This window comes from Vidua macroura, chromosome 1 (assembly GCF_024509145.1).
Source record: "Vidua macroura isolate BioBank_ID:100142 chromosome 1, ASM2450914v1, whole genome shotgun sequence".
Classification (NCBI taxonomy): domain Eukaryota; kingdom Metazoa; phylum Chordata; class Aves; order Passeriformes; family Viduidae; genus Vidua; species Vidua macroura.
The window spans coordinates 140951056-140963777 of record NC_071571.1 but is presented as its reverse complement, the minus strand read 5'-3'; the positions used below and the strand labels follow the sequence as shown (position 1 = coordinate 140963777).

At 36.8% G+C, this 12722-nt stretch overlaps 1 protein-coding gene across 3 annotated transcripts in view; it reads left to right on the top strand.

Moving 5' to 3' along the window:
* TAF2 (TATA-box binding protein associated factor 2) overlaps positions 1-12722 on the top strand; it is a 60550-nt gene that overhangs the window by 7030 nt on the left and 40798 nt on the right. For all 3 annotated transcript variants that reach the window (XM_053980931.1, XM_053980915.1, XM_053980925.1), the window contains exons 4-10: positions 5445-5563; positions 6916-7057; positions 7446-7677; positions 7999-8183; positions 8757-8870; positions 10146-10245; positions 11804-11889. In XM_053980931.1, coding sequence (XP_053836906.1) covers positions 5445-5563; positions 6916-7057; positions 7446-7677; positions 7999-8183; positions 8757-8870; positions 10146-10245; positions 11804-11889 — 978 coding nt within the window. The remainder of the gene's footprint in view (positions 1-5444; positions 5564-6915; positions 7058-7445; positions 7678-7998; positions 8184-8756; positions 8871-10145; positions 10246-11803; positions 11890-12722) is intronic.

Sequence of the window (12722 nt, the reverse complement as noted above, 5' to 3'; positions counted from 1 at the left end):
ATGGTTGAGATTGTAAACTGTTAAATAGATACAGCAAATGTTTGGGTACAGTGGTTTGATCTGTGATAAGTGAAGCTTTTGATGATCCTGCTTACATGCTTCACGTTTGTGGGATAATTAGGATGCCAGGGTGAGAAGCTGTTGCATTTTACTGTTATTATTGTGTAAAGGGAGCTATGTTTTTCTATAGTTAGCTAATGTGCACATAATGCTTTCCTGTGCAATGCTGGTTCATTTGTCTTTTTTTTTAGCTTGAAGCCTGTAGTATGGAAACATTACAAATTTGAAGATATTTTGATATCCTCTGACTTCACTGTTAACTTCAGTTACAAGCAGCAGTAAGCTGTGAGAGAGAGCCATGTGACAACCTTAAGGGCATGTCTGTCTTGCAGTATTTTTTCTTCTGGGAAGTCAATGATCAAGCCTTTAGACTTTGTACAAAATAGAAACAATTCTGGTGGACTGAGCATGTGTTGCCTTGCTGCAATAAATAGCCTTTATTTACACTGATATAATGCTTGTCTAATTGAAAATTCATTATAGACTTTGTTAGACATAAACAAAGTGTCTTGGCCAGGACAAGGTTCATTTTTGCGGTAGTCAGGAGCAGGGAAAGGCTAAGACCTGGAGATTATCCTATACCACCTTGCCTTATTTTCCAGGGATGAGAAAAAGGCTTGCTTCCAGATCCCATAGCATGGCAGAGGGGTCAGGTATTGTCATGAGTTACCTGGGGTGAGCAATACCATGTGAATCATTCACCTCTTTTCTCATGCACATTGTCATTGGTATTGTTGCTGTTACTGTTTGTTGTCTTATTTCGTTGCTTTCTCTGGTAAATTGTTCTTATCTCAATCCATAATCTTTACCTTTTGTGGCTCCAGTTCTCCTCTGCAGCCCACCACAGGGGCAGGGTGGAGAGATAGAGTGGCACTCTATCTAGAGATAGTGGTTTGAAGTAGTTTCAGTGGAAACACTAAATGGGAGAATTCCTAGACCACAACACAAAGCTGTAGAGCGCTTTAGTAAAGAGATGACAAAGCCCTTAAACTTGACCAGGAATGAAAATTAGGTTTTTCAGCATGACAAAGATTCAAATCATTGCCCTATTAATAAATCACCTATATGTGCATGTATTATATCATGTATGGTATATCATGGTATATCATGTATGGTATACATGATAAATGTGTATCATGGTATATCATGTATTTACTCCAATATCAAGAGCTTATTCAATATTGGAAGCAAAGTAAAATAGTAAATGAATTACTTTGAAGAGTAATGAATGTAATGAATTACAGGCAGGACAAATAACTTACTTTGCCAAGTTGATGTTAAGTACTGTAGGAAAACAGTGGTTTATAGACTATATGTTTGGCACATACATTTGTGGCACTGGTGCAGCTGCTAATGTGAAATGCTACAGAAAGCTTGAAATAAATTAGTAATTTTAAAAAATTAATACCTGTAGTATTGCTTCTTTACAGTCACTCAAGCTGCCTGCACTTGGGCTGTAATTAATAGTGTTAGGGGTGAATTCTGATAACAGAATGTATCTCTGCTGGGAAAAGACCATGAATACATATTTGTTTTTTTATTGTCAATCTGCACTTAGCATTAGGAAAATTTATCATTGTTCCTTGGATTGTAACTTTTGGTATATGCTCTGTTTTTCTTAAAATGGCCATATGCAGTTTATTGAGAATAGTTCAATCTATGAAAAGATTAATCTGTGGTGCTATACCTTTAATGGATTCCTTTTACAATGAATCACCCATTTGAACTAGAATACTTCACAAAAATAGAAATATGAGAATAGGCTTGTTTTCCATAAAATGTTAAGCTCTGGAGTCTTCCCTACTTTGCTGTAAAATCATAACCTTTTCCTGTCTGTGAACCCAGTGACGTTTAAAATGTAGCCACAAGCTCATCACAATCTTCAAAGTTTGAACAAATTCTCACTGTGTAGGAAAGGGATCCCTATCAATAATAGTCAATTTTCAAAAATAGTTTGGAGTAAAATTAAACACAGTCTAACAGAATGTTACTGTGGTTTTCTGTTGCTAGCTTTTTTTTTTTTTTTTTGATTACTAATAGCTCTTAGTCATGCAGACTCTTTAAATAGAGTTTTCCCAGTGGTATTTGTTTGCCTTTCTAGGGTGCCATTTGAAGGACAGCTTAAAGCAGCTTTGCTTAGGGAGGTTCTTTGACCCCTCAGCATGACAGATCAAGGAAGTAAACCAACTAAAAGCTACCTGATCAGAAAAAAAGGACTTATTTTCCCATTTGACCTTTCAGCTGTATCCCTACAGGATCAGATGAACAGTAATCTCCTTAGTGGGTGAGGTAGTAGTGGTGCGGGAGAGGCTAGGAGACAGCACGTCAGCTGGAGTTTAAGTGGGTGGGAATTGTTCTGGAGGCATACCTGAAGTTATACTATATTGCAGGGTACAAACTCAACCTTTTCCTTTTAAAACTTGTTGCCATTATATCCTACCTTTAGGTACAGTTAACTGTGAAAAAGGAAAAGAAAAATATATTTAAATTTGAGGTTTGTGAGTTTCTCTACTGAAATGGTCCCATTTACTATTCAGAAGCTTTCAAGCAGAATAGAAAAGTTTACTGCTCCTGACATTCTCAGCCTTGGTAGTGGTGCCAGGGAATTTGTGCACTATTATTGCCAAAGATGAAGAACTATATGAAAATATGTTCTCAATATATTTCAGTGTTTTAGCAAAATTTTTTATAGTTGTGGATGACTTGGAATATTAAGCAGGGTGTTTGACATACGTAGACTTACAGAATGCTGCTGGTGGCATGGTTAATTACACTTTGTTCTTCCAAGTAAGGTACTGTAATTTGGGTTGTTTTCTCTGTGGATGGTGAATACAGAATGGTTAGGTGATAGCAAAATCCTGAAATGAGATCATGTCTGCTTTGTGTAGACTTTAGATTCCATAGAAGGTGGAGTCCCCAGCCAAAAGTTAATTTACTCCATTGTGGTGCAGTAGTCCTGCACCTGGGTCAGGACAAACCGCAGTATCAGTACAGGCTGGGGGATGAAGGCATTGCAGGCAGCCCTGCGGAGAAAGACTTCAGGGTGCTGATGGATAAGAGGGTCAGTATAAGCTGGCAATGTGCATTTGCACCCCAAAAAGCCAGCAGTGTCCTGGGCTGCATCACCAGCAGTGTGGGCAGCAGGGCGAGGGAGGGGATTCTGGTCCTCTGCTGTGCTCTGGTGAGACCCCACCTGCAGTGCTGCACCCTGCTCTGAGGTCCTCAGCACAGAAGATCATGGACCTGTTGGAGCAGATCCAGGGGAGGCCACCAGGATAGTAAAAGGGATGGAGCACCTGTCTGTGGGGAAAGGCTGAGAGAATCGGGTTATTCAGCCTGGTGAAGATAATGGCTCTAGGAAGATCTTATTGCAACCTTTCAATACTTAGAGGGCGCTTTATAAAAAGGATGGGGCAGACCTTTTAGTTGGGCTTGTTACAGTAGGACAAAGGGTAATGGTTTTAAACTAAAAGAAGGTAGATTTAGACTAGGTGCAAGGAGGAACTCTCTTACTCTGAGGGCAGTGAAACCCTGGAACTGGTTTCCCAGGGAGGTGGTAGATGCCCCATCCCTGGAAACATTGAAGGTCTGGTTGGACAGGACTCTGAGCCACCTCATCTAGTGCAAGATGTCGCTGTCCTCCCCCAGGAAAGTTGGACTAGATACCTTGGGAGGTCCCTTCCAACCCACATTGTTCTGTGGCTCTGTGATTCCATGACTGGTTTATGCTTGATTGTGTCCTACTTGTGCTTGGATTCATCAGCAGTACCTAAATTCTGTGGAAAAGGTGATAAGTAAGTCAAACACCTTCACTTCAGATATAGAGATGTGCAAGCTTTTGAAAAACTGTGTGTACGGGAGAATTAGAATTAAGAAAGGTTTTGCTCCCGTGCTTTAAACAGTTTAGAAATCCATTTTGAAAAAAGTATAAAAGCTATTGCATAAAGTCTAAAAGCAGGGTTATTTTTGAACTTGACTGGTCGTACTCCAGTAGTTAAATATAATCACACAGAATAATAAGGTAACATCCTGCTTGTAAGTACTTTAACAGAAGACATATGCTTCTGTTCCTGCTCATTTCAGTAGAAAACAATCTAAGTCATAACTGAAGTAATGATCTGACTTTGTAATGAAGTGAGGAGTTAATGAGCATCTGATATGTAGCAGCGTGGGATTTAGATGGTGGATGCTGTTACCTGTTTCCCAATAAGCATCTCCGGTGGAAAAGCAGCTTGGGTAAGCATTCAGGCAAAGCAGTCAAGTCCACACACCACACTCGCCACAGCTAGCTCAACCAAGAGAGGCAGAAGGGCCTTTTGTATGGTAAATTCCAGCCAAGGTTTATTCCAGCACACCAAAGGGGAAATCAGGGACAGAAGCCCAAGGCATGTGATATGCGCGGGGTTAAGTAGGGGTCAGTGGCCAATGGTCTGAGGGCACAGGTGTGGTACAAAGGGCAGGACAAAGGGTATTGCCCTACAAGGAAGAGGGGGCTGAGCACCAGGGATGCAACAACCAATGAGGAAACTGGGAAAGGAGAAACCACAAGAATTAGGAACACACGGGGAATGAAAACTGTGTCAGTGTTGGGAGGCTCGGTGGGGAAGTCTTCTCTTTCAGCCTCGGTGGAGACTCTATGGTATGTTCTTCCAGGGCGAGGCCCTGGGAATCTCTCTGAGGGGTTCAAAGGATTTCACAGTGATACATAGTTGCTCAAACCTGATTACAAAAAACTGTGTTTGCATCTTAAATAAAAAACATACACTTTAAAAAAGAAGAATGTTTCAAATATAACTAGAAACTAAAAAGTATACCACATATTTCTGTGTTTGTATATTAGGGCCAAAACTCTTAGCATATAATATTTTATGTGCTATTTACAGGTGCATTAAAAAACCCCTATTCCTATCCATCAAGCTAAAGGGGAAGAATACCATTGCCAAGCTAAAATCTTAACATTTAGAAAAGCAAAATAAGAGCAAAACTGCAATGTATGAGGAAGCAGATCTTCAAGACAGAGCTTTAGAATAAAGATACAAACTTCATCCAAAATAAAAACCAGAATTTTTAATTTTCATTCCAATAAATGTAGTTATTACTCTTACTGGCAAGAAAAGAACACTGAGCCTTTCTCAGTTTATTGGGAGTTACTACTGCTTAAGTCTTTTTGATCACAGATCACTTCTACAAGAGACATATTTTAAGTTCTGCTTGTTGAAATCTCATTTTTACTCCTTTTCTCTTCCACTCCTTTAAAAACAAAACAAAACACTTGGTTGTCTATGCACTTTGAAATTCAGTATAGAAATTGTCTTAACTTCCAAAGTTGTTTTTTGCGGTTCAGCACAACTGTACTTTAAGAATTAACTGGCTATTTCTGACAGGAGGAATCTCAACTATTTCTCCAATGCCTATGCTGCTGCTGTCAGTGCTGTGGACCCAGATGCTGGAAACGGAGAGCTCTGCATTAAGGTTCCCTCGGAGCTGTGGAAACATGTTGATGGTAAAGAGACCATACTGAAAAATTAATTTAAGATGTCAGAGTTGTCAGCTACAAGTTTGCTTAGGAAGACAGCAGCTTTGAAGAAATAGAAGTAGTGTTACATTATTTTCTGAATTTTTGATTAATGTTTCCTTTTTCCTCTCCATCTGAATTCTGAAAAGTACTTTCACCTTTTGGTAATAGAGAGAAGTGTTGCAAGGTTTCTTGACACTATATACAAACATACTCTTGGGTGGTCACGACCCCAGGAGAGTACTTGAGGAAGTGGGAATAATGGAGTGTACTGGGGGATAAATTGTAATTTTGAACCTGCTTACAATATACATGATCCAACAAAAAAAAAAAAAAATTACAAGGATATGGTTACATAGAGCTTTTTACAAAGCTCTAATAATTTTATGCCACCTCACTTCAAGGAATCGTCATTTTAAAATTGATTTGGTAGTGAAAGTAGACTCCTTTATAAACTGGCATACTAGATCTGGAATAAGTAAATGTTTTAATAAATTACTCTCCATTGTTGATTATTTTCTTACAGGAATCTACTAGTTTCTTGTATTATTTCTTGCACGGTTTTATTGGTTTTTCCCATGGATTTATGAGACCTCTGAGAGAATAATAACAATTGTATCATGAGGCTGACTCATGCAATATTGTCAGATGCACCTTAATGGGAGAGATATTTCTGTTTAGTTTAATTTTTGTGTAAGTCCCTGTTGCCTTGCGTGCAAGCCTAGAAGGGAAAATAATTTGAACATGTATAATTTCACTTTTCAATGTTTGAGTGCCAAAATGTAGTGACACTTGTGGGATAAATTTCAGCATATGCTTGAATTTCTTTGCTTGCCAATCTATTCATAGGTGAGATTTCTTTGAAACTAAACCAAAGTGAAGACACTTAAGTTACAGGAAAAGTATTAACTGTAATAAGAGATTTTAACTGCAAACAATAATAATTTTGCAACTGCAAACAATAATAATATGTCTTTAAGAATGTGCCTGCTTCATAGAGTTTTTGGAGAAATTTTTTCAGCAAGGTGTCAAGATCATTGTTAGGATACAGTGTATAAATATGCTTTACTGTTGGGGAATTAGAAGATGAAATGTGATTCCAATTGCAGTTTTTATTAATGAATAAAGATTATTGTAAATGCATCTCCTGTAATTTGTGCTTAGGGAGGTCTCAGTTTTGTAAGTTTTTAGCTGTACTTTGTAAGTGGACCGGGAAGTCCTTGAGAATGAAGTTATCACATAATCTTCAAAGACCTAGAGTCCAAAACTGAGTTACTATTCTGCAATAACTTTCATGCAAGTTGTATATACTTCCTCCAGTTTTGGTCTTTGTGCTGCAGAGTTAAAAGTCCTGAAGGTGCATATAAACTTTTCTCTGGACCAGCCAAAAGGAGGCCTTCATTTTGTGGTACCCAACATGGAGGGCAACATGGCAGAAAGAGGGGCTCATGTCTTTTCATGTGGTTATCAAAATTCCACAAGGTAAGAAAACTGTCTTTGAGTGTTAGGTTTGTATTTCCAATTTCTTCTTAAAGTGTAGGAAATACAAATAATTTCTTTGAATTATTTCAAGTTTAAAAAATTCTAAAACTTAATTTGTGCTTGAAAGGAGCTTACCAATGTGAAGTAGCATCTAACGATTAGTAATTAGAATGTCTAGTTTTTATAGCTCAGCAGCAGGTAAAGACAAAAAAAGCTTGTAAAGCTTTATAAAGTTAATGTATTGTAGAAGTCAGTATGTCAACATTCATATATTCTTAAAGTATTTAAGGATATAGTTTGGGACTTGAAAGAAAAATCACCTGTGAAAAAGAGTATAATTGTTAGGTATAATTGTTAACCATTTTCTTCCTAATCCTAACTTTTCTAGATTTTGGTTTCCTTGTGTGGATTCCTATTCTGAGTTGTGTACCTGGAAACTTGAGTATACTGTAGATGCTGCAATGGTGGCTGTTTCAAATGGAGATTTGGTGGAAACTGTATACACCCATGATATGAGAAAGAAGACTTTTCATTACATGTTGACTATTCCAACTGCAGCTTCTAACATCTCCTTGGCAATTGGACCTTTTGAAATCCTTGTTGATCCATACATGCATGAGGTAATAATCTTCATCATAGAGCTTCCTTTTTTTTTTCTAAAGAATTACTGGTGTTTCGTGTTGCAGTCAGTATATATTAGTCCAAAAATGGGTATTTATATATCAACCTTCATCAGTACAGTTGTATGATAAAGTCTGTCTAGTAATGCCTGTATTTTAATTTATTTCCAAAATAAAAGCCTTTAAATAAACAGTAATTCCATTTATGTCTGAATTTATGGGGCAAATTTAGTTGAAATTCCCTGAGATATATAATATACTTTATATTTATGTATTTAAATATGTTTGTAGGTCTTGCAACTAATTTTCCTTTGTTTGTAGGTAACTCACTTTTGTTTACCACAACTTCTTCCACTACTCAAACATACCACATCATACCTTCATGAGGTGTTTGAATTTTATGAGGAGATTCTTACCTGCCGCTATCCTTACTCCTGTTTCAAGACTGTTTTTATAGATGAAGCTTATGTTGAAGTAGCTGCTTATGCATCCATGAGTATTTTCAGGTTAGTATTTGAGAAAATTGCACCTTCTAAATCCATGTGCCTAGAAGCTCCAGATCCAAGACTGTTGAGAAATAAGTGAAACCCTAGTTATTTTTGTAGCCTGAGTGTTGGGCTTTCTAGTTTGAAAAGGCTTGTTTTTATTGACATTACGGGCTTCTAACACCATTTCCAATTTTATCTATTATAAAGATGTTGGATTTACTTTAAGAAAAAACTGGTGGTGATTTTCCTTCTGAATTAGAAATGCCATGCATGAACTATTTAATCTCAAATTAAGTGCAGAAGTTTGATTGTGTTTTATTTTTCTCCAGCTGGAATAAAGGTATCAGGAATCCAAAACGGTGTCACCAGTTAAAGTACTTGGACTCTATACAGAGGGTTGTGTATAGATTATAATAGCAGGAGATCTGCCTGCATTAACATTATTAAAAATTAAAAATGTTAAAGATCTTACTATCTTACTGAAAAAACAGTAAAGAAATTATTTTACTTGTTTTGATTTTTAAGGCAAGGTCTCTTTAGTTTCTCTGGAGCCAGTGCTCATGTGTTATTTTCTTTTTTTTGGGGCTCCAGCACAAATCTCTTGCACAGTGCAATGATTATAGATGAAACTCCACTGACAAGGAGATGCTTGGCACAGGCCCTGGCCCAGCAGTTCTTTGGATGTTTCATATCCAGAATGTCCTGGTAAGTATTTTACCATAGTATTCTTCAGAAAATGGGGAATATCGAGGAAGATCAAATTTTAATTTGCAAATTGCATTTTATCAGAAAAATAAGTAAAACAGCAATTGTAGAAAAACACAAAAATGGAAAAAATTGTAAGAATAATAAACCCAGCTCAATAAATGAAAATCCATTAGTGTTTTTGTCGTTTTGAAAGGAGAACATGAGAGATAAAAGGTCCAAAGATTATATAGATTGAATATATCTTCCTGAATGTTGTAGTGTGCTTTGGCGTCTGAAAATTTTAGAAAGCTCACTCTTTTGCATTATCAGTCAATTTCTGTTAGATATTTTGGATGGTGAAGTATAGCCTGCATGCACAGTACTTGTAGAGCAGAGAACTAATAAATTAAGAAGTTTTTCAGGGAGGAGAATGCAGAAATTAGTGTCAAATAGGAAAATTCCTTCTAAGGCGGCTATAACTCCATGTCTCAGAAAACCTCCTGACATAGCTCTTGCAGTTTTGATCAGTATGTATCTTAAATCCTTTTGCATACACTTTATTTATTGGGGACAAGTAACCCATTACTTTTTTTAATGGCAAAAGTCTATGTCCCAGAGCATACTTGTCTTAAACAAGGGAAATCAACATGTCCTTAAATTGTTGTAATTCCTGTGGCTCTCCTTTATTTCTAGCCTACTTCTGTGATGAAGACAATTTTTTGCATCCTTCATGATGACTCCAAGTTCATATATTCTTGTTCTATTTACTTCATCATACCCTGTGTACAATATCATTTTTCTGTTTAAGGTTCTAGTTCATGATCATGTTCTAGTTTTTGTCTATTTTTTCTCTCTTAGAACATAACTTACAGAAGGTGTGTTTAAAAGGGTATCCACCATATTGTGAGATAGGTATTTTGTCTGCTTGCTGTCCAGATCTTCTGCACTGCATTGAGTTGTGTATCAAGAAATTAAGATCATATCAATTAGCAGTTGCTTTAACTTTAGTGTCCATTTCCACCTGTTTATTATTATTGTTTCAGCTGAAATAGGTTTTATATTTTAATCTGGTTTTCTGTGGTAGAAGTTCAGTTTTCACTGACTTTTCAGTTTCATTAGTTCTGTCCAGTTGCCAGGTTCCATAAATTGGTTCACAGCTCATCAGACTTCTGTTGACTTAGAGAAGTTATACAACCTCTTGAAATTTGTGGCTATTTTTGAGCTGGTCAAAAATACTATCCCTTACAAAATTTCCTCTGAAGTGATACAATTCATGTTTCTTTCTTATAATAGGTCAGATGAATGGGTGCTAAAGGGAATATCTGGTTACATTTATGGCCTTTGGATGAAAAAAACCTTTGGTGTTAACGAGTATCGCCACTGGATTAAACAGGTAGCACATCATAGCATTTTCTATACATTTCAGACATTTTGCATCAAAGAAAATACAGTATAAAACCCAAATATAATATAGCTTTACATTGCAATCTAAAGACCTTTTTAGTAGTGACAAACCTCAGAGCTAAAACGTTTTTACCACTTGCTGCAAGGAAGAACACCAAGCATACAAACAGATTTTTGTGACTGCCATATGAATAATTAATAATAATTGTTGTTGTCTCTCCATGCAATTAGTTTTCCTCTTTTTGTTTTGACTCCTGAACCAAAAGAAGAGTCAAAAAAAAAGATACTACTTTGGAATACTTAGAACAGAATATAGGATTCATAAGGATTTGTATTTGGTGAATTTATTATGCTGTGATGGCTATTTGAGCTCAGAAAAGCTCCAGTGTTAGCTTGGATCAGTGGTGGTTCAGGTATCTTTTAGTATCATTGAAGTACTAAATGAAATAATGAAATAGTAAAAAATTCCCTGTTTGAAGTGATTTCTTTTCTTGGAAAACAAATTTCTGTCTATAGCTTACGTTTCCAAATGTAATGTTTGAGACAGGTACTTTCTAGTGATAGCAGCAGTGACTCCTCATTCTTTACAAGTAACATTTATTCACCAGAAGATACGTAGCTTCTTCCTCTCATCATCTTCTGTTACTCTCCCTATTCTAAAAAGTAAATCCTACCTCACTTGCTCTGTTTACATCCCTTACTCACCTGGGGACCCAGTACCACTTCCTTCTCTGCCTAATGCTCAGTCTTGTGTTGTCTGTGCTGAAGGTGTGAGTGCTGCAGAGAGCAGCAGAACTGGATGGAGATCTGTTGGAAGCATTCACTGCTGTCTGCAGCAGAAGTTGCTCATGTTGTTCCCCATCTGTCCACACTAAACTAAAAGTGTCCACAAGAGGTGCTACTGTCACAGCCTCCAGTTCTGCCCTTTTTCTAGTGTACTACCAATACATGAAAGTGTGCAAGTTGATATGTATCAATAAGTCTTAATACATATAAACATTTGGAAAATCTGTAACATTTCCTGTGCTTAAGCTGACACAATTTGATTCATGTTGACTTTTGGGTGACAGTGAGCCCTTAGAAACATCCTGCCTTAAGGTGTGCTTGTTAACCTGGCATCACACAAGTTCAGACCCAGTGCAGAGCTTGGGCCAGACATAAATATTTTTTTATTTATATCTATATATAATATATTTATTTGTGTGTGTGTGTCTGTGGTTGTTTTCCATTGCATGAAATGCTGATCACATTTATTTCTTTTGGTCAAAGACAACTTACTTATTGAAGAATAATACTCTGGTTATAACGTAGTTCAGCACTGTTTGGCATTAGTTCCCTGTTCAGCACTGAACAAGTAAAAGCTGCTAATTTCTTCTGTTTTATTATTGTTTTTCATTTGAAGAACATCCCTGATTTTAAGATATTTCTCCCTTTGTAAACAAGCTTATTAGGAGGTATGACTTGAACAATATTAAAAGCTTTCCTGTCTTCTTTAAATAATTTCTCTGCTCTTCAAAATTATGCTTACTTATGTATTTTGTTCTTAGGAGTTAGATCAAATCGTGGCATATGAACTGAAGACTGGAGGAGTTTTACTGCATCCAATATTCGGAGGAGGAAAAGAGAAAGACAAGTATGTTTATTTAAGCTGCAAGTCATTGCAGAGTATGTTTTTATGGGGCCATTACTATATGCCTTGGGTGTGTTGTGTAGCACAAAGCCAAAGGCTGAAGATCTCGAGCTGCCCAAGCCATGTGTTACCAGTCTCATAAAGTACATCTTGAGTATATTTTAATAGCTGTTGTTTTGTTTTTCTTTCAATTTGAATCTCAAAGGAAACGAAGTATAATGAATGTTTTTAATGCTGTTACAAAACTTCTTTTAATAAGAGGATAAGAGAGAACATGGAGCCAGAATTTTGATGTGAGCTGTTTCTGGAGTGGTTAGTAATTTTCAGGCTTTTTAATGGTATCATCAGCTTTCTATTTCTTTGCTCTTTTTTCTTTCTGCTCTCAGATACCTCCTTGTAGTCTTAGACTGAGATTTCTTAGTATATTGGGGGTAGAAAATTATTAGATCAGTCATCTGTGAAGTACTGTTAGTTACCAGTTTGAACTGGCTGGATTTTTATTTACCCAGCAATTGTAGCTTCAGTGTGTCTAGCTTAGAATGATTCCCCTTCCCTCTCTTGTAATACTCCAGTACTACTCACTGAGTAGTACTAAACACTGGAGGTGGAAAAATACTACTACTACATGTCAGATCAGTAAGTTGATATGGGTTTCAGTGACAAGCATTTGCTGGGTTTTTCTTTTCTTTCATAAATTGATCACCATATAACACAGCTTCACAAACGAGTTGCTTTTTGGAAATGCACAAGCAGCATGTGCACAGCTGCAAGGTTGAGCCTGTGCAAGTAGACTACTGTGTCAGCTTCTGTTCTTTACTGCAGCAGAAGTTCCTGTT